Source organism: Hemitrygon akajei, chromosome 29 (assembly GCF_048418815.1).
Source record: "Hemitrygon akajei chromosome 29, sHemAka1.3, whole genome shotgun sequence".
Lineage (NCBI taxonomy): Eukaryota > Metazoa > Chordata > Chondrichthyes > Myliobatiformes > Dasyatidae > Hemitrygon > Hemitrygon akajei.
In genome coordinates this window covers 45789266-45815274 of record NC_133152.1, presented here as the reverse complement: position 1 = coordinate 45815274, position 26009 = coordinate 45789266, and the positions used below count along the sequence as shown (strand labels likewise).

The following is a 26009-nucleotide window of genomic DNA, read 5'->3' as shown; positions in this document are numbered from 1 at the left end:
CATCTACATGGAGTGCTGTCTCAGGAAAGCAGCATCCACCATTAAGGCCCCCATCACTCAAGCCATGCCCCCTTCTTGCTGCTGCCATTAGGAAGAAGGTACAGGAGGCTCCGGACCCACACCACTATGTTCAGGTACAGTTATTACCCCTCAGCCATCAGGCTCTTCAACCAGTGCAGATAACTTCACTCACCCCATCACTTAACCTATTTTCAAGGACTTTTCATCTCACATTCTTGATGTTTATTGTTCATTGATTTATTATTATTACTTTTTCTTTTGTATTTGCAGTTTGTTGTCTTTTGCACATTGGTTGTTTGTCCTTCCTGGTGGGTGGAGTCTTTCATTGATTCTATTACGGTTATTAGACTTACTGAGTATGCCTGCAAGGAAATGAATCTGGATTTTATACGGTGACATATATGTACAGTACTTTGATAATAAATTTACTTTAAAAGTTTTGGACTTTGAACCTGTCTAATTGTCATCTCGGAGAGACTACAAATTAGCTGCCATGACTTCTACATTTTAGAAACAACTACACCTTTATTTAATAATTATTTCATAATGTTAACGAGTTACGCAGGTGAAGGGAATCTTCCTTCAGACAGTACTTATTTCAGGTTTCTAATGTCAGAACCAGAGTCAGGTTTATTATCACTAATATATGTCATAAAATTTATTATTATATGACAGCAATGCAGTGTAATGTATATTTTATGTATTATAAATTATAATAAGTACAGTATGATGTAATTTATAGCTCATAAACTACATATTACCTGTATGCATAATATATACACAGTGCAGTACCTATTTATTATAAATAACAATAATATATATAAGAATAATTAAGTAGTGCAAAAGAAAGTAAAATAGTGAGGTGGTGTTCATGGGTTCATTGTCCATTCAGAAATCTGATGGCGGAGGGGAAGAAGCTGTTCATGAAATGTTGAGTGTGTGTCTTCAGGCCCCTGTATCTCCTCCCTGATGGTGGCAATGAGAAGAGGGCATATTTTGGGTGATGGGTATCCTAAGTGAGGCATTACCTTTTGAGGGTGTCCTTGATGACGGAGCTGACCGAGTGAGTTGACATTAAGTGTTTGAATCAAACACATTTTATGTACATGTTTGAAGCCAGCAACCCACCTTTTAACCCTAGCCTAATCATGGGACAATTTACAATGACCGACCAACCTACTACCCGGTATGTCTTTGGGCTGTGAGAGGAAGCCAGAGCTCCCAAGGGAAACCTACGCTGTCGTAGAGAGAGCATGCAAACTCCTTACAGACAGCGCCGGAATTGAACCCTGAACTCTGGAACTGTGTTAGCATTGTGCTAATCGCTGCACTGCTATGGTGCATAAAATATCTCATGATCTTCATACGTGTCCAAGACAAAATTCTCCCACAGTGCTTTCAGGAGCAGGACAGAGGGCAAATAGAGGGGAAAAGTACAGAACACGAGAGGGTAGCAGTCAGCCCAACAGCTCAGGACGTCGGAGTTCGGAGTTCAATTCTGATGTCGTCTGTATGCCTCCCCTCCCCAACCCACCCCCTGCAGTGCAATGTGAGGGTCTCCTCCAGGTGCTCTGGTTTCCTCCCACAGTGCAAAGACGTACCAGTCGGAAGGTTAATTAGTCATTGTAAGCTGTCCTGTGATTAAACTGGGGGCTGCTGAGAGGCCGGGCTCAAACGGACAGAAAAGGGCCTGTTCCACTCTGCATCTCTAAATAAAAATAAAAAAAACATTAAAGAAGAACAGAAAGAAAAAGTTTAAGGAACGAGAGATAAAAAGAAAAGAAAATTATATGAGGCAAGTCACTGCTTGTTCCCTAACCTATTGACAAATCCCCAGATCCCAAACACAATCTAATAAACATCTATTCTTGATTTATATCAGAAATGTAAATACAAAGTGATTGAATCAGCCAGGCTGAAAAGCTGAAACTAATGTTTCCTGAAAGAGAAATCACATTGCCATGGTGACTCATTAACATAAGAAACAATTATAAATAATAAAACAGAAGCTGAAATCGATGGGAATTATTCAGAAGCATGTTTACCTTTGATAGTCCAAGAGGCATTGGTTCCCATGCCACTTTACCCTTGGCGTCCCTCTGCGCCCTCTAGTTCTCATTTATTTATGCGCAGATACAGTGCGGAACAGTCCCTCTGGTCCAACAAGCCACGCCACCCAGAAGCCCACCAACGTAACACCAGCCTAATCACAGGACCAATTAACTTACTAACTAGCACGTCATTGGACTGAGAGGGGAAACCGGAGCACCTGTTGAAAACCCATGCATTCCACGGGGTGGGGGGGGACGTAAAGACTCCTTTCAGCGGATGTTGGAATTGAACTCCGATCTCCGATGCCCTGAGTTGTCACAGTGTGGCACTAACTGTTTTGTACGGGCAAGGCTCACCTTTCTTGAGCTGGACTCTTAAGAGTTTTCTTCACTACCCTCCCCTACCTGGGTCTCAATGGTGCTTAACAAAAGCAAGAGATCGACAACCTGTTCACACCATGGGGTCCTGAACCAGAAATGTAGATGTGGGGGAGGGGGGCAGCTGGCACAACCTCATCACAACGGTGGCTGAATCTCACTTGACTGGAAACCACTTTCAGATGCCCCGTGGCATACGATGTACGTTCTCTTTGTTGGTGGATAGGCACCATTTCGTCACCGTGCTGACACCAATCAAGTCGGCAAAAAGTGGTGGATATAGCCCAGACCATCACAGGAAAAGCCCCTCCCCATCACATCTACAAGGAGTGCTGCCACAGGACAGCAAACTCCATCATGGACAATCCCAAGCCTGGCTGTGAAAGGAGGAGGGTTGGGCATCCCGAAGAAAAAGCCAGTGCTACAAAAAACATCGACAGAAACTCCAGAGACCTCATCTCAGGGAAAGGAAGCATTTACCCAAGAAGGTGGGCCACACCCGGGAAAACCTGAAAGACTGGCCCAGGACAGAAGAGTCTGGTGAGCTGCTGTTGGTGACCTCTGCTCCAGTAGGGGTGATGGGCTCAAGAATAAGCCCAAACAAACAGCATCCATCATCAAGGACTCCTACCATCCAGGCTACGCCCCTTCTCACTGCTACCATTGGGAAGGATGTACAGGAACCTTAGGTTCAAGACCAGTTACTACCCCACCACCATCAGGTTCCCAAACCAACTTCACCCACCTCAACTCTGAACCGATTCCGCAACCTATGGACTCACTTTCAAGGAGTCTACAACTCATGTTCTCATTATTACCTTGATAATAAATTTACTTCGAACGTTGAGATAACAGCACCAGAGCACTGGTTCTCTGCCTGTGTGCCAGTCAACGCATTGCTCCCATTAGGGGAGAGGCTATATAGCACTAATGACAGGACCATCAGACTCAAAAACAGTAACATTCCCCAAGCAGTAAGGCTGATCAACACCTCTACCCACCAACCCAGTCCTCCACACCCCCAACAACCACTACTTTATCATTTCCTGTCAGAGTCACCTTACGTACAGATACTCCTGTGCCTAGCGTCACTTCATAGACATACAATCAATGTATATAAGCTATCTCATGGATTTGTATTTACTGTGTTTTTTTTTTAAATTATTATGTTCTTAATCTTATAGTTTTTTTATGTGCTGCACTTGGATCTGGAGTAACAATTACCCTGCCCTCCTTTACACTAGTGTACAGGAAATGACATTAAATAATCTGGAATCTCGAATCTAGTTTTTGATTTCACAGCACTTGGGAAAAAGACTTCACCATATCTGGTAGTGTGATCACTTGAGTTGAGTATGATTTTCCCCTAAAGGGGTTATTCCCTTAATGGAGACTTTGTTTAACATGGGGACACTGATGCGTGAGCAGCTACTACACAATCCTCGACAGATCAGGGCCAGGGTCCAGTAGCCTGGAACGCAAGATGACTGGGGACCCTTCTCTGCAGCAGCCTTCCTTCACCCTCACTGCAGTTGTGATGTGTCATCTCCTGCCAGCTCCACCACTGAGGTTTTTGTTAGATCACTCCTTGTCTGGAACTTCCCCTTGACCTTATCGCCATGGGTGACCCTACCAGGAGCTAAGTTCCAGGCAGCATCGCTCTCAGGGTCTTAGGAACTCACAAGCCTCTTCACCACAACAAGGTGACAATCCATGGAGGTCACCTGATCTGGGACGAGAGGATACAGCCTCAGAATAGAGGGACGTCCTTTTAGAAATGGATGAGGAGAAATTTCTTTAGCCAGAGGGTGGTGAATTTGTGGAATTCATTGCCACAGATCTGAATCTTAATCTGAATCTGAGATGGCTGTGAAGGCCAAGTCATTGGGTGTATTTCAAGCGGAGGCTGATAGGTTCTTAATTAGTCTGGGTGTCAAAGGTTACGGGGAGAAGGGACAGAGAATGAGACTGAGAGAAATAATAAATCAGCCATGATGGAATGGTGGAGCAGAGTCAATGGGCCGAAGGGCCTAATTCTGACCCTATGTGTTAAGGTCTCATCTATGAGTTTTATAGCATTAAACTAGACTCCGATGCAGAACCAATGCTTCTCAGTTTATATAAAATTGCAACTAGAATATTTTTAATAATATCTGTAATACTTACTGTAGTCACCCGCATCTTCAACTGAACAGATTTTGTCAAAAGTACACTGGGGATTTTCCTGCATTTCGTATTTAATCACAGAATGATTGTACCGAAGGTATTTTTTATACCCACTTATCACAGTATGATGCTAACCAATTATTATCTAAAATGAATATATATTTGAAATCTAAATCACAACTATATCCTTCATTATTTCTGCATGACTTCAAAGAGATTGATTGACAAGCGCAAAAACCCTGTAACGCTACAGTTAGGGAATGTCCACCAAATTCCGAGCGAAGCTGTCGCGGTAGCTCTGACTGTGTGCACAAAGAGGGTATTCTCACATTCACCCCCGGAGACCAGAGCTAGGAGGGTCGTACTGCAGCAAGTACCAGCTGCAATAGTTACTGCCCCAAATGGTGCACAGACATCTATTGCACGAAGAGCAATTTAGCGGTCTTTAGTTACACCCCCAGAAATGCAAACTCTACATGCATCTGCTGAGAGACAATGTCCCAGTGATCAGCTTTAAAGCGAAAAGCACAGTGAAAAGAATTGTTTGTATGATGTGATTAAAGATTGTTTTTGGTTGTCACATGTGCACCGAAACATCCAGTGAAATCCAGAGTAACTTGGACAAACTGCTGCAGGAACTCAGCAGGTCAGGCAGTGTCCATGGAAATGAATAAACAGTCGACGCCTTGGGCCGAGGTTCTTCATCAGGGCGGGACAGGGAGTGGGAGGATGCCAGAACAAGAAGGTTGGAGGAGGGGAAGAACGAAAAGCTAAAAGATGATAAGGTGAAGTCAGGAGGGTAGGAAGGGGGGATTGAAGTAAGAACTGGGAGGTTATCAGCGGAAATGCATTGTCTGCGTCCAATCGAATCAGCAAGGTCTGTGCTCAAGGCAGCCCGTGAGTGTCGCCACGCTTCTGGCACCACAACTCTCTAATCCTAATCCGTACGTCTTCGGAATGTGGGAGGGAAACAGAGGACCTGGAGGAGACTCACGTGGCCATGGGGAGAACCTTCAAATTCATTACAGACTGCGGGGCAAATTGAACCCTGATCTTACAGCTGACAGCCGGCAAAGTGCTGCAGTAACCAGTCGAAACAACTGAACCTGACATCCTTTGCAATGATAATTTTACACAAAATAAATGTTTTCAGTCTGGACAGGTAAAGCAAGCATAAACTAGGACACCATGACAAAGTAGGAGTCGTAGCTAATAAATTAAACAGACATCACAGAAATAGGCCCTTCAGCCCTTCTAGTCCATGCCAAATTATTAATCTGCCTTGTCCCATCGATCTGCACATGAACATAGCCCTCCATCCCCTCCCATCCATGTACCTATCCCAATTCCTCTAAAATGTTGCAATCAAACCTGCATCCACCACCTGCACTGGCAGCTCATTCCACACTCACCACCCTCTGAGTGAAGAAGTTCCCCCTCATGTTCCACTTAAGCATTTCACCTTTCAACCTTAACCCATGACCTCTAGTTCTAGTCTCAGTCAGCCTCAGCGGAAGAAGCCTGCTTGCCCCCACCCCTCATAATTTTGTATACCTCCATCAAATCTCCCCTCATCTCCTACACTCCAGGGAATCATGAAGATGTTACGCAGAGCAATGAGACAGCTCACTGGATGATTGATATTGTTGTGAGAGGGGCACATATCATCCAGGGCTCTGGGAGAACTTCCCTGCAGCTTTTCAGCATTACGCACCAGGATCTCAGATGTTTACCCAACAGAGCCTGGTTTAAAGGCTCATTCACAATGATAGCGCTTGCTTTTTTCAGCACAATGTTTGAACACCTGCCTCACGTCTCAGCAGCAGAACTTGAAAACATACAGTCAGTGGGCACCTATTCGATACACCTGTACACCTGCTCATTATGCAAACATCTAATGAGCCAACCAGGGCAGCAACTCAATGCATAAAAACACGCAGACACGGTCAAGAGGCTCAGTTGTTGTTCAGACCCAACATCAGAATGGGGAAGAAATGTGATCTAAGTGACTTTGACCATGGAATGATTGTTGGTGCCAGACGGGGTGGTTTGAGTATCTCAGAAACTGCTGATCTCCTGGGATTTTCACACACAACAGTCTCTAGTGTTCACGAAGAATGGTGTGAAGAACAAAAAACATCTAGTCAGCAGCAGTTCTGTGGGTGAAAACACCTTGTTAATGAGAGAGGTCAGAGGAGAATGGCCAGACTGGTTCAAGCTGACAGGAAGGTGACAGTAACTCAAATAACCACACGTTACAACAGTGGTGTGCAGAAGAGCATCTCTGAATGCAGAACATGTCGAACCTTGAAGTGGACGGGCTGAAGCAGCGGAAGACCACACCGGATTCCACTTCTCTATTTAATAACGTGGCCACTGAGGGCAAGTTCCAAATCTCAGCCATGCCTGTTACCCATCGAGCCACTCAAAAGACCCTCTATTGTCATCAAAACAAAAACAAGAAATTCTGCAGATGCTGGAAATCTAGAGCAACACACACACACACGAAGATGGAGGAACTCAGCAGGTCAGGTAGCATCTACAGAAATGAAAAAACAGTAGACATCTCGGGCTAAGACCCTTTTTCAGGATTGGAAAGGAAGCCGAAAGATACCAGAATGAAAAAGTGGGGGAAGGAGAAGCTGGTTGGCTAGAAGGTGATAAGTGAAACCAGGTGGGTGGGGAAGGTAAAGAGCTGGAGAGGAAAGAATCTGACAGCAGAGGAGAGTGGACCCTGGGAGAAAGGGAAGGAAGAGGGGCCCCAGGAGGAGGTGATAGATGGTGAGAAGAGGTAAGAGGTCAGAGTGGGGAAAAGAAGAGGGGAGGGGGAGGGGGAGGAGAAATCAATATTCATGCCATCAGGTTGGAGGTTTCCCAGAATACAAGCTGTTGCTCCTCCATGCTGAGGGAGGCCACGGACCAACATGTTGGAATGGGAATGGGAATTAAAACGTTGGGCCACTAGGAAGTTCCACTTTTGGCGGAAGGCGCCCGACAAAGTGGTCCACCAATTTACAAAAGGTCTCAACAATGTAGAAGAGGACTCATCGGGGGCACCAAATACATTAGACAACCCCAGCAGATCTGCAGGAAGCATTGCCCCAGGTGAGGAAGGATGTGAATGGGCAGCTGTAGCACATTAGCCACTTGCTAGAATAAGTGCCAAGAGGGAGATTAGTGGGCGGGGACGAATGGACAAGGGAAATATAGAGGGAGTGATCAAGTAGTCATTTACCCATCACATGGCCTTGGGGTGTGGGAGGAAAGCCTATATGGTCCCAGGAAGAACTTGCAAACTCCATACAGACAGCACCAGAGATCAGGAACCATCCAGAACCCCGAGGCAGCAGCTCTGTTAAGAAGGCACCTCTCTGTACCTTGCCTATTGGGTTATTACTAACATGGGCTAGTTAATAATTATTACTGAAATATAAATTTACACTCAGTGGCCACTTTATTAGATACTCCTTGTGCCTAATAAAGTGGCCACTGAGTGTATGCTTTACTGCAGTAGTCAATACACTTCAAGGTTCAACGTGCCCTTCTGCTCACACATGGTTATTTGAGTTACTGTCACCTTCCTGTCAGCTTGAATCAGTCTGGCCATCTCCTCTGACCTCTCTCATTAACAAAACGTTTTTGCCCACAGAACTGCCGTCACTGGATTATTTTTGTTTTGTTTTTTGCACCGTTCTCTGTAAACTCCTGAGACTGTTGTACGCGAATCCCAGGAGATCAGCAGTTTCTGAGATACTCAAACCACCCCGTCTCTGGCACCAACAATCATTCCACGGTCAAAGTCACTTAGATCACATTTCTTCCCCATTCTGATGTTTGGTCTGAACAACAACTGAACCTCTTGTCCATGTCTGCATGCTTTTATGCATTGAGTTGCTGCCACAGGATTGGCTGATTAGGTATTTGTATTAACGAGATGCATGGGGTACCTAATAAAGTGGCCACTGGTTGAAAGGACCTGTTACTGTGCTGTATCTCTAAATAAAATATAATATTTCTCGTTAAGGATGGTGTGTGAGCTAAAGGAAATCTCATGGCGTGGTGGTAAAACCAAGTGCCAGCTCCTCTGGTCGTCAGTGGTACTGGCCCGGGCAGACCCTTCGTTGTAGTCCAACAAACCACTAAGTTGAGGAGCAAAAGAAAATGGCCAGTATAGGAAGCTCTACCCAGTAATGTCCGTAACACTGAATGAATATTTTTCTCTTGACAGGAGTTCAGTGATTTTTCCAGTTGATTGCTGGACACACAGATACTGTGTGGCGGTTAGAGAACTGTGTGTTGGAATGAATGGGTGATGGGGATTGAACCCATGTCACTGGCACTGTATAGCATTAATGGTCACCACTAGTCTGCTGTTCCTCTGCCATTCATGGTGCTCAGATTGTAACAGTGCCGAGATCCAAGAGGGGATGACAGAGCTTTAACGTTGGTCAAAGTGGAAAGAGTTATCCCAGGGAGGGTAATAAACACTTGACGTCTGGGGCTGAGACTCTTTACCGGGACTGGTGACGGGTCTCGCCCCGAAATGTTGAATGTTTATTCCTTTTCTTACATGCTGCCTGGCCTGCTGAGTCCCTTCACCATTTTGTGTGTGTGTGTGTTACTCTGGATGTCCAGCATCTGCAAACTGCCCCATGTAGTTCTGTTCTGGGAGCAGTTTGTTGTATAGAGGCTAACCCCTCCGCTACAATACCGTAACACTCCGATCCTCACTACTGTTAGGTCAAAATCCTGGAACTCCCTCTGTGCTTTGAGGGCACCTTCACAAAGAGTGCAATGGATTAAGGTGGTGGTCCAACACCCTAGTTCATTAAGTTTGCCGTAGTGGAGGGGTGGGAGTGGGGATAAGCTCCTACTACCTATTAAATGCTTCCAAAGGTGTGCACCTCAAATAAACTCTGACAGCCAAGTCCAGCTCCTGGCCTTCCTGTTTGGCTTAGCTACTAACCCCAATTGAACTGTTTCTGCTGACAGGAGAAGGGGCACAGGGTGGGTTACTTCAAACCAATCGCTTCAGGCAGATGGGGCTCGTCAGCCATTCTTGGCAGCTCATCTCAAAGGAAAACTCTGATCTCAAATCTCCGCCGCCTTGTGGCCATACCCACTCATGGGGAAGGCTTCAGGAGTAAAGCCCGAGGAAAAATCTGGAGCTGGAGTCCCTAAGGCAGTCTACTACAATGAGTTGAACCTGAATGGCAGCTCCTGCAATGCCACTGGTACCAAAACATATTGTTGCTTTGTCTCAGTCTCTGCTATTCCTTTAGATCACAGCTGCATGGCGAGGGGGAGCTTCTCGCTTGAGCAACAGCATGCTCTCGATATCGTATTGCCCTGCCTTGCGCATCGACTTTGAGGGGCAGCTGACACGCAGCATCCACAGTCGACTCCGACCAGCAGAGGGCCTCAGTCAACACCTCCTTCTTCAGGGCAGTTAGGGATGGCCTGTAAACGCCAGCCCGTGACGTCCGCATCTCAAAACATGAACTGAAACAAAAGACGCCAGATTTCCTGTCCTAAAGGATGCTGCCTTTATATTGCCAGTTGTAGTTTCATACCCACCATTGCTGAGTCTAGTTTTCCATTCCAGATTCACTTAATTACTGGAATTTAAACACAGACATCTGGTGAATGTGCACTGACGTTACATCTCCTTCAGGCTACTAAACAGCAAAATATTGATAAGGGCTCCCTGATGCTTGAAAGCAAGGGAACTGAGGCCAGATAATATCCATATCACACGTAACTAACGTACATCAGTACATGAAACGGTTAGCGGCACGGTTAGCACAACGTTTTACAGTACCAGGGTTCAATTCCCACAGCTGCCAGTACATTCTCTCCATGACCCCGTTGGTCTCCTCCGCAGTCCAAAGACGTACTGGTTGGTAGGTTAATTGGTCATTGTGAATTGTCCTGAGATTGGGCTAGGATTAAATCAGAGGCTGCAGCTTAAAGGGGCAGAAGGGCCTGTCCATGCTGTATCTCAGTAGGTAAATAAGAAATTGGAAATACTTGAATTGATCCATTCAAATAGATTTTCTATAACTCCAAGCATAGAACTTACAATATAACTGCACAATACACACCCTTTGGCCCAGGTTGCTGTGCTGACCTTTTAATCTACTCTAAAATCAATCTAACTCTTCCCTCCCTCAAAGCCCTCCATTTTTTTTTTACATCCATCTGCCTATCTAGGAGTCTCTAAAACTAAGTCCCTCCACATAGCATTCTACACCTTTGCCAATATTATTTAAAGCATTTTAATAATGTTAACTTTAAACAAATAATATTCGTGAGTCTTGGCCTGAAACATCAACTGTTTGTTCCTCTTCATTGATGCTGCCTGACCCACCGAATTCCTCCAGGATTTTGAGGTGTTGCTCTGGATTTCCAGCATCTGCGGAATCTCTTGTGTCTGTGGACCTGAAACATTTGCTTTATTTTTCTTTCCACACATGCTGCCTGACCTGGTATTATTACCGATTTCCAGCGCCTGCAGTAATTCCCTTTTATCCTGAAGAGTATGTTGCACATCCATGTTTTATGTTCTTCCCACAGAGGTGTCCTGACCTGCTGAGTAACTCCCACGTTTTTTTGTTTTACCCAGAGGTTATGGGGAGAAGGCAGGAGAATGGGGTTGAGAAGAAGAATAAATCAACATTGTTCGAACACTGGAGCAGACGTGATTTTATATGTTAAAATTTTGCAGCACGAAACAGGGCCTTCAGGCCCACTGAGTCACGTCATTGAACAACCCACCTAATCACAGGACAATTTACAATAATTAACCTACTAACCCGTATGACTTTGGACCGCGGCTGGACACCGGCGCACCCAGAGGAAACCCACGCATTCACGGGAAGGACGCACAAACCTTCTTACAGCGGGTGCTGGAATTGAACTCCAGTGCCCGAGCCATAGCACCATACTGATGGGCTGAATGGCCTAATTCTGCGTGGAATGCCACCTCTGTTCAGAGGACATCCCGTAGGTTCTGATCCCAACTCTCGGGGCCCACTGTTACCAGGAGACAAGTCTCCACTTGCAGGTATAAAGTTCCTGTTACCTGCTGTCCAACAGTGCAAAAGCATTAAATCTGCAATTGACTGTGAACTTCAGGAAGGGGAAACCAAGAGAAAACACAGCAGGGGATCAGCAGTGGGAAAGGTGAGCAGCTTTAACTTCCTGAGTGTCAGCATCTCTGGATCTGACCAGGGCCCAGCATACTGATACAGCTGTGAGGGATGCTCTGCAGCAACCATATTTCATTAGGAGTTTGAGGAGATTTGCTAAGTCACCAAAGACTCCAGCAAATTTCTACAGCTGTACGGTGGACAGCATCACTATCTGATATGGACAGGCCACCGCACAGGATGGGAAAAGGCTGCAGGAAGTTGTCAGCTCAGCCAGCTCCATCATGGGCACTAGCCTCCTCACGGCCCAGGAGGCATTCAAAAGTCGATGCCTCATTAAGGACCCCCATCACCCAGGGCATTCCCTCTTCTCATTGCTATGTCAGGGAGGAGGTGCAGGAGCCTGAAGGCACACACTCAGTGATTTAGGAACAGCTTCCTCCCCTCCAGCATCAGATTTCTGAACGCTCCACCAACCCGTGAACTATTTTGCTGATTTTGCACTACTTTTTAAAATATATTTCTTACTGTAACTTATGATAATATTTGATTGTCTTGCACTGTAGTACTGCCGCAAAACAACAGATATATGCCAGTGATAATAAATCGGATTCTGTTACATTCGAAAGGAAAACAGGCAATTAAAATAAATTCCAGAGATTGCGCGGATGCTGGAAGTCTGGAGCAACACACACAAAATGCTGGAGGAACTCAGCAGGTCAGGCAGCATCTATGGAAAGGAATAAAGGAAAGTTTCTCTGTGCAGCTACTGGAAATAAAACTGCAAGCTGAATAATTCCGTTATGAAAAGTAAATTATAATATATCTTAATCCCGGGAATGAATTCCGCGCTCACGAGTGATCAGTCTGTGCTAGACTGGAATCTGCCAACCTACAGTTGTTGAGGAAGAGGAGGACGGCAAAGCCCAGGGTGGTCGAGGCCAGCAGGATCAGGCAGATGTTACACGGGATCATGAAGTAACGCACCACCAGCGACACTTTCTGCTGGTACATCCTGCCGCTCCGGTGAGCGGCCGGGCCCGGGTACCGACTGCCCGTCATCCCACCGCTGCTCCGCCCGTGGAGAACGGCAGCCTCCTCGATCCCCAGGGGCAAGTGGGGGGGGGGGAAGAAACACGCTTCAGACGAGTCCTCCTCCCAGCAGCGACACGAGACCGTCACAAAGCGGCCACCGCTCTGCAAACATCTTCCAGCTCCCGCTCGGATGAGTTCCCAATAGGTCACGCCAGTGCTATTTGCGAGATTACCTCCATCTCCTTAAAATGGGGCGGGAGTCACATATAAATGGTCCCCCAAGTCTTCATAATATTAGGAGACTCATTCTAGAGGGAGAGGGGCGTTCCCCAACCAGACACCCCGAATAGAGTCCACGGCACTCCCCTCTGTCCGTCACTTCAAGATGCTCAAAGATCCCACGGATGGGGTGCTCAGCTCGCCGGGAAATGACACCGTCTTTGCCGCCGGTTTCAAACTCCTACACCGAAGTGGATCGATCCCCTGCTCCGGCTCCGTTCACTGAAGAGTCTCCCTCAGCCCCAGATACCACTCCGAAACTGGCGCTGTAAAGGATTTTTATCGCCCGGCGTCCAACGTGCGATGGACTGTTCCCTCCCAACGTGCCCGGGGCTTCCTGCTGGCAAAAGGCACCGTGGGCGATTCTGCAATCAATGTAATTCACGCACACAGGTCACCCCCTCCTCCTCCTCCTCTCGGTCGCTCCGTCACGGGACTCCGGGACACATGGGCGTGGAGCAAGTTCCAGTCCATCGAGAATCTCAGTCACACACACCCTCACCCTTCGCTCAAGAAGACCCCCAAATCCTGGAGAATGCAGGATCCTCGGTCTCTAGCATCCGGCTGCAGAGAAGATTTTGCAAGTTTATTTTTCCCTGTGTCCGGCTGTACCTGGGGAGAAGGCGTTCCCGGTACGTTTATGGAGTCCCGCACCTTTCTGCCTCTCTCCTATTTCCCTTAGTCTTCCCGGGCAGTTGAACCAACCTTGTTCGCAGACCACACAGCTCGTTAACACAAAAGCAGCCGCCCTTCTTTCTCCCGGCGCTTAGACAAAGGCGGCTTGGGGCGAGGAAGGACGGTCGGGATCCGACGCAGCCGACCGGGCTGGCTTTCGGAACCGGCGCAAAGCTCGGCGTAACTTCACGCACCGAGCCGGGAGAAACGAGGGTAGATCAGTCAGCCAAAGCGCCTCTCCCAAGTTCCAGCGCCCGGAGTTCTCGCAGCCGAGGAGCCAGTTAACAATTTTATCCTTTTGTCCCGCGCGAACAAAACGCGAGGCGCGGCTCCAAACCCCGTTCCCATTCGCCGCAGAGAGGGTCGAGAGCACCCCGCAGCAAGGTTTCAGACAGGCGGCTGCCTGTCGCTGAGGTCGTCCCTCCGCTAGCCGGCAACAACCCCGGAATTCTGCCGTAGAATTTATTCCGGAGGCTGTCAAGATCTGGCTACCCAGGTGCGGCGACGCGCTGACACGAACCCTTTTGAAATGTCTGACACTTTCTAAAATAACAGCCACGAATGAAAGCAAATATCTGATAACACTTAGTGGAGAACTGCCTTGTGCTTAAATATATCATCAGTCGCCCTGTTATTTTCAGAGGGAGTTTTTCTCTCTCTTTTGTATTGTTCCCATGGTTTGCGCGGCAGCGGTATTGAGATAGATTTCCCCGAGGAGACTGTCTATTGTACGCCGGGTCCCCGGAGACGGAGCCCTGGCGTGACAAATTCAACACTCACTCGCCCTAAGTGGAGATGGTTTTGGGAGAACGGCATACTGTTCTCGACGCACCATTATAGGAAGGATGTCGAGGTTTTGGAGAGGGGGCAGAAGAGGCTTCTTTCCCCCCCTCCCTCCTCACTTTTCTATTCCCCACACAGGCATCTAACATCTTTCCCTCACCTGCCTATCACTCCCTCTTGGTGCCCCTCCCCTCCCCTTTCTCCCATCTACTCTCCTCTCCGATCACAATCCTTCTCCAGCCCCTTTACCTTTTCCACCTCCTAGGCTTCACCTATCACCTTCCAGCAAATCCTCCTCCCCCCACCGCCGCACCACGTTTTCAGTCTGAAGCCTTCTTTTCCAGTCCTGAAGAAGGGTCCTTGCCCAGAACGGGGAATGTTTATTCCCCACCACCGCTGTTGCCGGACCCGCAGAGTTCCTTCGGCACTGTATGCGCCTTGCTCTGGGCTTGCAGCGTCTGCAGAACCTCCTGTTTACCAGAATGGTGTCTGGATGATAGGGGTTTATAAGATTTTGAGAGGCATCTTTTTCCCAGAGTTGAAATACCTAATACCAGGGCACGTATTTAATGTGAGAGCAGGTTATTTCAAAGGAAATCTGTGGGGCAGGTTGTTTTCACACCGTGATGGGTGCCTGGAATACGCTGCTTGGCGAAGAGTAAAGACAATAGACAGTAGGTGCAGGAGTAGGCCATTCGGCCCTTCTAGCCAGCACCGCCATTCACTGTGATCATGACTGATCATACACAATCAGTACCCCGTTCCTGCCCTCTCCCCATATCCCTCGACCCCGCTATCTATAAGAGCTCTATCTAACTCTCTCTTGAATGCATCCAGAGACTTGGCCGCCACTGCCTTCTGGGGCAGTGCATTCCACATATCCACCACTCTCTGGGTGAAAAAGTTTTTCCGCTTCTCGGTTCTAAATGGCCTACCCCTTATTCTTAAACTGTGGCCTCTAGTTCTGGACTCACCCATCAGCGGGAACATGTTTCCTGCCTCCAGTGTGTCCAATCCCTTAATAATCTTATATGTTTCAATCAGATCCCCTCTCATCCGTCTAAATTCCAGTGTGTACAAGCCCAGTCACTCCAATCTTTCAACATATGACAGACACTGGAGATTTAAGAGAGATTTAGATAGGTAAGGAAAATGGAAGGACGTGTTTAGGCAGAGTGCATAATAAATTAATTTTGAACTTTAGAACTCCTTCCTCTTACTTTAAGCCTGTGCCCTTTTTAATACCCCAACACGGGGAAACAGATTTTTGCTATCGACCATATCTGTGCTGTAATGAGTTCTCCAGACTGGTGTGGGAGCCAGAGAGCATTGGGCTGTGAGATTTTTAGAACACCCGAATCGGTTAATTGTTGTTTGACGAGGGTCGTTAATTGTTTAGAGTTTCTTGTGATTTTCTCCAGTGATTCACTCTTTATAGTGCGGTCTCCTGGTGCTTTCTGTTTAACTTGTTTAAAGTTATTCACTCATTGAGATCAGTGTGGAACAGGCTCTCTCAGCCCTTCGAGCCGTGCTGTCCAGCAGTGCCCCCAATCTAATCCTAGTCTAATCATGGGGCAATTTACAATGACCAATGAACCTACCAATCGGCAGGTCTTCTGGAGGAAGCCCGCATAGTCAAGGGGAGAACGTACAAACTCCTTATAGACAGTGAACATGGATCACTGGTACTATAAAGCGGTGTGCTAACTGGTAGGTTGCTGTGCCACCCCAATAAAAGGTGATATTAAAGTTTCCATTTATTTATTTATTTATATATTGAGATACAGTGCAGAACAGACCCTCTCAGAACTTCGAGCCACGCCACCCAGCCATCTCCCAGTTTAACTCTCGTCTAATCACAGGACAGTTTACAATGACCAATTAACCTAACAGTCTTAGGAATGTGGGAGGAACAGGCATTCCATATTATTTAAGCAGACGCCTGATTAGTTCTAATCACAGCGTTCTAGTTTTGAGAATGCTACATCTCGCGGTTGTTGGAATGCTTAGGAATAAACACTGATCATCATCTCTGCATCGGAGTCTGCCTTTCCTCTGTACTTGGGTTCTGACATTGCCAGTGCACATCGCGACACGTGCACGGCATGATGTTAGATATTTCTAGCAACTATATTTAAAGTAAAGGTTGATAGGTTCTTGATTAGTCACGGCATCAAAGGTTACACGGAGAAGGGAGGAGAATGGAGTTGAGAGAGGAAGTAACCAGCCATGATCGAATGGCAGAGCAAAATTAATGGGCTGAATGGCCTAATTATGGTCTTATGTATTATGGTCTAAACTTAGTGCATGGGACCTAGTCAGGGGCACAGATTTTATATTCAGATTTAGTTATCAGATGTACATTGAAACATACAGTGAAATGTGTCATTTGTGTAAACAACTAACCCACCCGAGATTGTGCTGGGGGCAGCCCGCAAGTGTTATCACACAATCCGGTGGCCACATAACATGCCCACGAAGCTGGGCAGAACAACACAGAATACTGCCAAGCAGAACATACCAAGCGACAGTGAAACAACAGCAAACAAGCCCAGTTCACCCCTCCCTCCCACCCACCCATGAGGCTTCCGTAAGTTTGGAGAGTACTGTCAGAACGGCCTGGATGAATCATGAGTTGTGTTTGTGTCTGGTGGCTGTGGCTGCCCTTGCTTTACTTTGTAACAGGTCCTTCTGGCCCAAGGAGCCGTGACCCCCAATTACACCCATCAGACCAATTAACCTACCATCCACTGTCGTGAAATTTGTTGTTCTGCAGCCACCATGATACGCCTCGCTTCCCTATCCCCCACCAGGCGCAACAATGAAAACGTGATTGCATTAATTTGTCTGACAGCAGCACAGTCAAAACGGACATCCAATCCCAGAGCGACTGGGATATGCAAAATGATTTTGCCATCAATCTGAAGGTAGATCCATGGGTTACAGTACACACACTCAACAGCTTCGTCCCCTCCACCATCAGATGTCTGAACGGACAATGAACCCATGTACACTACCTCGCTATTTTTTCCCTTTTGTCACTACTATTCTTACTGTAATTTGCAGTTTATTATAATTATTATTTATTGCACTTGCATGGTAGCACTGCCACAAAACAACAAATCTTATGATATATGTCAGTGATATTAAACCTGATTCTGAACAGTCTAAGAAATCTTTCCCCTTAGGGGCAACTTGTAATCAGTTCCATTTTGCACAGAGAAGGACGGTGGCATCTTGAAATTTCAAGCCACCACCCTTGGATTTTGCTCTGGTTCCAATTTGCAGCCGGATCCGGGCAGTGCAGCGTTCACTGGTCCATTAAGAGTGGTGATAACGCTGTAAGGTTAGCAGAGGTCAGGCAGCTGACAGCCAGGACAGGAGATGTAAAACACCTCCAGATGCACTTACAGCCTGTGACCCTGGGGCAGAACAGGGCCGTGTGCTCAGCAGGTGTCAGTTTTCAAACACCAGGAAAGCCCGAAAAAGCTGCATTAAATAGGTCAAAACCCCAAAAGTGCCACCAGCTCCATATGTTTAATTACTGAGCAGCACCACAATCTGCTAAAAGGGTGAACAGGCATTATGAGTACCACAGGGATCACAAAGGCACCAATTCCACTCAGTCCTAAGTGCGTATCATCTGGTAGCATTGAATCAGAATCAGAATCCGGTTTCACAACACTGTCATATGTATGTCCTGAAATATACTGTTTTGCAGCAACAGTACATTACAATGCACAATAAAAAGCTATAAATTACATAAAGAAATAAATATAAAGGATTTATATGAAATAAGTAATGTAAAAAGCGGGCAAAAACAAAAACAAATGAGATAGTGCACATGGGTTCATTGTCCATTCAGAAATCCCATGGCATTGGGGAAAAGTTATTCCTAGGTCATTGAGTGTGTGTCTTCAGGCTCCTGTACCCACTCCTAGATGGTAGCAATGAGAAGAGGACATGTCCTGGATGATGGAGGCCCTTAATAGCACATATGCTGTCTTTTTGAGGCATCGCCTTTTGAAGGTGTCCTCAACGCAGAGTTTATAACTTTCTGCAGGTTCTTCAAATCCTGTGCATTCGCCTCTCTGTACCAGACAGTGATACAATCAGTCAGAATGCTAATTCTAACTGCGAACTGCGCAGTCTGTCCACGAATTCAACTTCACGGTTTTAACACTAGGTGGCTGTAAAGCATACCTGGGGTGTTACAACTGTTCAAATCCATCACTTTTTGAGGGTAAATGATGGTGGGATTCTCAACAGATCCATGCAAAGATGCTTATACTCAAAGCATACAACATATGGTTTATTTATGGAAGACAATCAAATTACACAAATCTGAATCAGGTTTATTATCACTGACATATGTTGTGAAATTTGTTGTTTCATGGCAGCAATGTAGAGCCACACATAAATATTACTATAAGTTAAAAATAAATAAATAGTGCAAAAAAAGTACAATGAGTGTTGTGTTTACTCGCCTAGAACTACTGATGAGACCCAAAGCCAGGAGACAGGACAATGCTGAAACTTGAAATACCCCTTTGTTCAATAAAACCACACAACTACAAAATCTAAAAACTCAACTGTACCCCTCAAAGCACCACTATTTAAATGGTTTACCCAAGAACATTCAAGACGTCGAGTGGAACCACAACCAATCAGTGAAAGTCAGCCTGGGATTAGTTGCCAACTAACCAATAGGTGTTGGTTGTTTCAGCTATCCATAAACACCTCCCACTTAAAGATGATTATCTATAGGATTTGAGCCGAGAGTTGACTTGGATTGGAACAAACAGCTTGTGCTGGCGATCTTAATGGTTGCAGGCTGCCACTTTCTGTCATGATGTTGCTTGTGCTGGTGCTGCTGGGTGGTTTGGTCAAGGTAAATTGAACCCTTCCAGAAGAAGACAAAGGTCCGGATTGTGTTTGATGATCTGTCCAACAAACTTGTTGTGTCTTCGGGAGCACGTGGCCACAACTGGTTGACGTAAAGTACTTGCCCATTTGTTTGACAGTCCACCTGGTGCCCAGCGGTCTTGCCCATTGTAATTCTGTCTGGCGCACACTGCAGCTCCAGGCTAGAAAGAGTTAACCGGTCAGCCATGGTCCGGCTGGCTGTCTTTGTGCACCTGACCATTTGATGTGGTGATGTTGGACACTGTGGCTGTGCACAGCCTTCTTCCCAAAAGTGCTTCAGCCGGTGACCTCCCCGAGGCCAGGGTGTGCTGTAACTCGATGTCAGCAGAGATGTGTTAAGGGCCTTGGCTGATACTCTTTTCCCTCTTGATTTCAGAAGATTCAGACCATTTGAAGATAGCCGCAAATGTCTGTCCTTGGCCATTGGACTGTGGATGATATGGAGGTGAGTGGATGTGAATACTTCCACTGTTCTAGAAGATGCTCTGAACTGAATTGAGTGCCGCTGTCAGGAACAAGCACTTCTGGCATCCCAAAGCGGCTGAGGATCTGCAGCAGCTGTTGAATGTCATTGTTGACTTTATAGATAATACATATGGCCGTTTGGAACAGCTTCTCATTTCATCCTCCTCCCCTACCTTCCCCCTCACCTATCATCTGCCAGCTTGTACTCCTGCTTCCCCCCATCTTCCTATTCTAGCTTCTTGCCCTCTTCATTTCCAGACCTGATGACAGGCCTTGGCCCGAAACGTTGACTGTTTATCCATCCCCACTGATGCTGCCTGGCCTGCTGAGTTCCTCCGGGGGTGGGGGAGGGAGGTGTGTGTGTAGCATTGGATTTCCAGCATCTACAGAATCTCTTGTGTTCATAGCGTCTCCAGTGCTCCCGGTGTGGCCTCCTCTACACTAGTGCGACCCAGTGAAGATTGGGGGGCCATTTTGTAATGGGGTGGCATTCGCAAGTTCCAGGACCACTCAGAAATCCGAGGGTGAGGGGAAGAAGCTGCTCCCAAGATGTACAAAGAAATTCTAGGTGGTAAGCTACTTACAGCATCTGTGGTTTGGCTGAAGGGAGAGACACTGGGAGGCTGTATGTTTGGATAAAATGTTAAACTAAACAAGGAGTAAACTTCTTGAGCGGTAGCTAAGTGACTGAACTCACGGAAACATTTTGAAACACGGATTGTGAAACACAGCTAGACACACTATGCTAAATTTACTACAGTATGTCTATTTATTTCCTGATACAATGCTGAGTAGGCTGTTCCAGACCAAGTAGCTCCCAGCAACCCTGATTTAACCCTAACCTAATCCCAGGACAATTCACAATGACCAAGTAACCTATCTGATACACGTTTGGACTGTGGGAGGAAACCAGAGCACCCAGAGGAAACCCACACAGCCACAGGCGGGATATACCATCTCCTTACAGAGGACGCTGGGATTGAACTCTGAACTCCGATGCCCCGAGCTGTAATAGCGTCGTGCCGACTGCTTCGCCCATCTATCATGGTGGTGGTATATATTGCAAAACTCGCTTGTCTCACTGAACTCTGCCGGGGCAACCTGTGGGGAAGAACTGGTTGGTGCAAAGGGTGAGGTATCACTTCCCCTAGAACAATTGGGAGCAAACACAACCACTCCACAACTTACAGGAGGGGTTTCACCACTGGACCCCGTCACGAGCAGTGTTAGGGACAGAAGGAGTAGGCTTGGGGTCTGTGGACATTTTTTTTAGGTAAGAATGGGTTATGTTCCCTTGACTACTGAAAAAATTGATTAATGATTTAAGGTTACTTTGCACCCTATAATTTCTCACCACTGACCCTGTTACGCCTGTGGCCCCCTCCTTTTTGAGAATCGCAAGATCGCTATTAAGTCAGGTCAGGAGACCCAGGAAATGAGAGAGAGACGTTTGGAATGTCCTGGCCCTCAGCGATACAAAGTCACGGAAAACGGCCACTGTCTCTTGGAGACGGAATTGTGTATTGAGTACTGTACTTCATGGAAGCCCTCAGGGAATGATCAGAGGGGGTTGGTTGAGGGATTGCATCATCCCAACCTGATTGACATCCGAGACCCTGTGAGTCAGGATAAAAGAGGGTCTGGGGAACAGCCCAGAAGAAACGCTAGAAATCCTGTAACAGCGTAATAGTGAAAGCCGGTGGAAAGCCACGTGCATCCTTTTCTATTTGCCTCGGAATTGGTGGGCCTTACCACAGAAGAACGGCTTTAGCTAAAACAAAGGAGAAATCAGCCCCAACGACTCTCGAAGGATTGACATCATAAAAGGAATAGGCAAGTTTTAAACTCTCTCCCTTGACTCCAACCAAAGGCTGCAGCCTGCAGCTTGAATGAACTTGAGTGACTTTTATATTTCCATCGGACAATACATTATCCCCTAGACAACGATAGAGCTATTTCTTATTATTATTATACCCGCACTTTTAGATTTAGTATTGATGACGTATATTATCTGTATGTTTGCATTGATATTATTTTTGTGTATTTTTATCAATAAATACTGTTAGAAATAGTACCATCAGACTTCAACGGACCTCTCTATCTTTGCTGGTAAGTGACCCAGTTACGGGGTACGTAACAATCCCGAATCAAGCGTAACAAAGACAATCAGAGTGCCTTTGAGCTCTAGAAAGCTAAATGTCAGGTCTTCTGGGGGAGAAATGGGGTTGCTGAATTTAAGATGGGCTGTCCTTTTGAAAGACCCCACTTTCCTATTGTGCTGACCATTAACGATCCCTTGATACAAACAAAGGATTGTAGATCTAACTCGTTAGTTTCTCTCCCTAATCTCTGCCTGATCTGCTAGATTTTTTACTGCAAGTACATATACTTTATTACTTCAGACCTCCAGCATCTGCAAATTCTTTTCACTTCCATCTTTTGTCACAGTTTTGGAAAGTCCCTCTGTTTGTGGGATCTTTTGTGCAAATAAAATAGGTGCCACGTGTACAATAGACTGGTAAATGCAATCAAGAGGCATGTTATTGTTAAGTAACATAAGGTGTCCCTAGGTTTTGAAAGGCGTCTTTTTTCCAGCCTTACCCAGGAGACCTCTGTTTGAATTCAGCTCACACCTATGAGACTAAAGTTTCCTTTGAACGTCACCTGTAAGGACCTACATAAATACAGTGGCAGTGTCCCTATTGGCACAAAACACACTGCTCCACGATGCAGTGCAAATATAATTGGCTCCAACAGGTGGGAATTTAATTGACCTATTTTTATATTTATTCATTTTTTGTGATGTGGCAAGCAAAAAATATAATTCTCATTTTTCAAGCACCTCAGTGCATCTATGGAATTCATTACCAAAGATGGCTGTAGAGGCCAAGCCATTAGGTATAATTAAAGTGGAGAGTGATAGGTTCTTAATGAGTCAGGGTGCCAACGGTTAGAGGGAGGAGGCAGGAGAATGGGGTGAATAATAATAATTGGCCATGATTGAAAAGCAGAGCAGACTCGATGGGCTGAATGGCCTAATTCTGCCCCTATTTCTTATGGTGTCTTTGGGTCTGACATGTAAAATTAGGTTTCAATTGTCTGTAAGGAATTTCTATGTTCTCCCTGTGACTGTGTGGGTTTGTTCCGAATGTTCCGATTTCCTCCCACATTCCAAAAACATACAGTTAGGGTTTGGGTTAGTGAGTTGTGAGCTTGCAAAGCTGGTGTTAGAAACATAGTGACACTTGCGGGCTGCCCCTAGCACAACCCCAGACTGTGCTGGTCATTGTCACAAAGAACACATTTCACTGTACAGTATGTTTCGGTGTACATTTAACAAATAAAGCTGATCTTTAAATCCATTTAAGTCCATAAATAGGCCGGACTGAGAAAGGAGAGACAGCCATTTCAAAGCAATGTTAACGAACCAAAGCACTTGGGCAGGACTCAAACCAAACCAAAAGTTGGATCATCTCACGTCGTAGGGTCTTATGATACATAGCAAAGTCTTTCAGCCCAGTGAGTCCACACCAACCTCTAAACATTGATCTATAGCAACCCCTAATCCCAGTTGGCCGTCCCCACATCTCCATCAATTCCCCTCTAGTTTCTGCCTCTCACCCACACACGAGGGGCAATTTACATGAGCAATTACGAAGAAGGCATGCCAACAGCAAAATGTCATTAGAACAAGGGTTCCAACCTTTTTGATCAGGAACCCAGGAGTATGAGGAGATTTGGTATCTCACCAAAGTCACTCAGAAATGCCTATAGATGTACCGTGGAGAGTATTTTAACCGCTGGCATCACTGACTGGTGGGGCCACTGTACACGATCAGAAAAAAACTGCAGAGGGTTGTAGACACAATCAGCTCCATCGTGGTCTGAACCTTCCCTACCACTGAGGACACCTTCAAAAAGCAATGCCTCAAGAAGGAAGCAGCCATCATCAAAGACCCTCACCATTCTGAACAAGCCCTTTTCTCATGTCTACAGTCGGAGAGGAGGTACAGGAGCCTGAATTGCCCAGATGTTTTAGGAACAGCTTTTTCCTCCTCTGTCATCAGGTTTCAGAACAGTCCAGGAACCTATCAACATTACCTCACGTCTTTGCTCTCTTTTTGCATTACTTACCTATTGTTTCATATTTCTTATGTAACTTGTAGTATTTACGTATCTATTTAACGAGATACAGCACAGAACAGGCCCTTTGAGCCGCATCACCTAGCCTAATCACAGGACAATTTACAATGAGCGACTGACCTACTAACTGGTATGTTTTGTACTGTGGGAGGAAACCGGAGCACCCAGAGGAAACCCACACATACCATGGGGAGGACATACAGACTCCCTACAGATGACATTGGAATTGAACTCCGAACTCCGACACCCTGCGCTGTAATAGTGTCACGCTAACCACTACGCTACTGTGACACCCCAGATGTATTGCACCATACGGTTGCCGCAAAACAACAAATTTCATTACATGTCAGTGATAATAAACCCGATTCCAATTTTGAACTAGGGTCATAAGATTGTCTTTGGGAACTCGAGCATTCAGTGGAAACCCACATGGTCACAGGGAGAGCATGTAGACTGCACACAGACGACACCTGAGATCATGATAGAACTCAAGTCACTTACATCAGCTCTACAGTTATATCACCGCGTCACCCTAAAACAGCCAGGCTCTTCAATTATTGCCAACAGAAGCGCATGCTAATGTAATCCTCTCTGTTTTCTTTCCTCCTCTCTCCTTCCCCTCATCACCACATCTAAAGGACACTCTAGTCCCTAAACAGCACCACTGTCGTACGAGACCTCAACACAATCGCAGCTCGTGTCAACTTAGCAGCCCCGCCACAGATGGTCTCAAGCATGGCTGCAAAAGGAGGAGAGTTGGACATGGGGCTCACAACCCTGTCCTGTCCTGTGGCATATCCAGCGCTACAGAATCACCAAGGACCTCATCGCTGGGAGAGGAAGGACCTTCCATGGGCTAAAACCTTGAAAGACTGGAAGACTGGCCCAGGATAGAGGACTCTGGAAAGCTGCTGTGATGGTCGATGCCCCAGTAGGGGTGACAGGCTTCAAACAGAAGAGAGAGTGTGGGACTCTGCAGTTTGTGCCTTGAGGGGCTCAAAATTAAAGTAGCAATCACTCATTTGGCATTAGTTTACTATTGTTACAAGTACCGAGATATAGTGAAAATCTTATTTTGCTGACTGTTTATACAGATCAAATCATTACACAGTGCACTAACGTAGAACAAGGTAAAACCAACAACCACTAGATACAAAAACAGAACAAGCGTAAAAGCTACCAAAAAAAACGAGCCACAAAGGTAACAATTGAGTGCAAACCCATAATGAGGTAGATTGTAAGGTCAAGCCCATTGTATTGGTCCATTCAGGAGTCTGATAACAGCAGGGTAGAAGCTGTCCTTGAGCCTGGTGGATCGTGCTTTCAGGCTTTTGTATCTTCTGTCTGATGGGCCAAGGGAGAAGAGAGAATGTCTGGGGTGGGGAACGGCCTCAATTATGCTGGCTGATTTACTGAGGCAGCCAGAGGTGAGAATTGTTTGCCATTTCACAGGATGTTTGATTATTTCATTACATAAAAATAAACAGTTATAGAATCCCCATGTCAAGATGTTTAATGTCATTTTCAGTGCACAAGTATAAAGGAGAGCAAAATAGTTGTTACTCCCGGTCTGATGCAGCACAAAAAAGATAAAGAACATAATATTAAAAGACACATTAAATACAAATCCGTAAGATAGCTGATGTACATAGATTGATTATACATCTATAAAGTGACGCTAGGCACAGGACTGTCTGTACATAAGGTGACTCTGACAGGAAATGATACAGTAGTGGTGGTTGGGGGTGTGGAGGGGTGGGTTAGTGGGTGGAGGTGTTGATCAGCCTTACTGCTTGGGGAAAGTAACTGTTTTTGAGTCTGGTGGTCCTGGTGTGGATGCTACGTAGCCTTCTCCCTGATGGGAGTGGGACAAACAGTCCATGAGCAGGGTGGGTGGGATCCTTAAAGTGCAAGCTCCATTTATTATCAAGGTGTG

The 26009-nt window shown here is 46.1% G+C and overlaps 1 protein-coding gene and 1 long non-coding RNA gene across 14 annotated transcripts in view; one reads left to right on the top strand and one right to left on the bottom strand.

Moving 5' to 3' along the window:
- agrn (agrin) overlaps window positions 1-26009 on the bottom strand; it is a 523540-nt gene that overhangs the window by 265718 nt on the left and 231813 nt on the right. For 3 of the 13 annotated variants that reach the window (XM_073032319.1, XM_073032323.1, XM_073032321.1), the window contains exon 1: window positions 12664-13062. The exons of the other annotated variants lie outside the window; for them this stretch is intronic. In XM_073032319.1, coding sequence (XP_072888420.1) covers window positions 12664-12829 — 166 coding nt within the window. In that variant the 5' untranslated portion in view covers window positions 12830-13062. Of the gene's footprint in view, window positions 1-12663; window positions 13063-26009 lie in introns of those variants that run through there. 13 annotated transcript variants of the gene reach the window in all.
- On the top strand, window positions 13604-25552 carry LOC140718479 (uncharacterized). The gene is made up of 4 exons (XR_012096700.1): window positions 13604-13713; window positions 19842-19910; window positions 20338-20501; window positions 24712-25552. It is a non-coding gene; the product is annotated as an uncharacterized lncRNA (long non-coding RNA).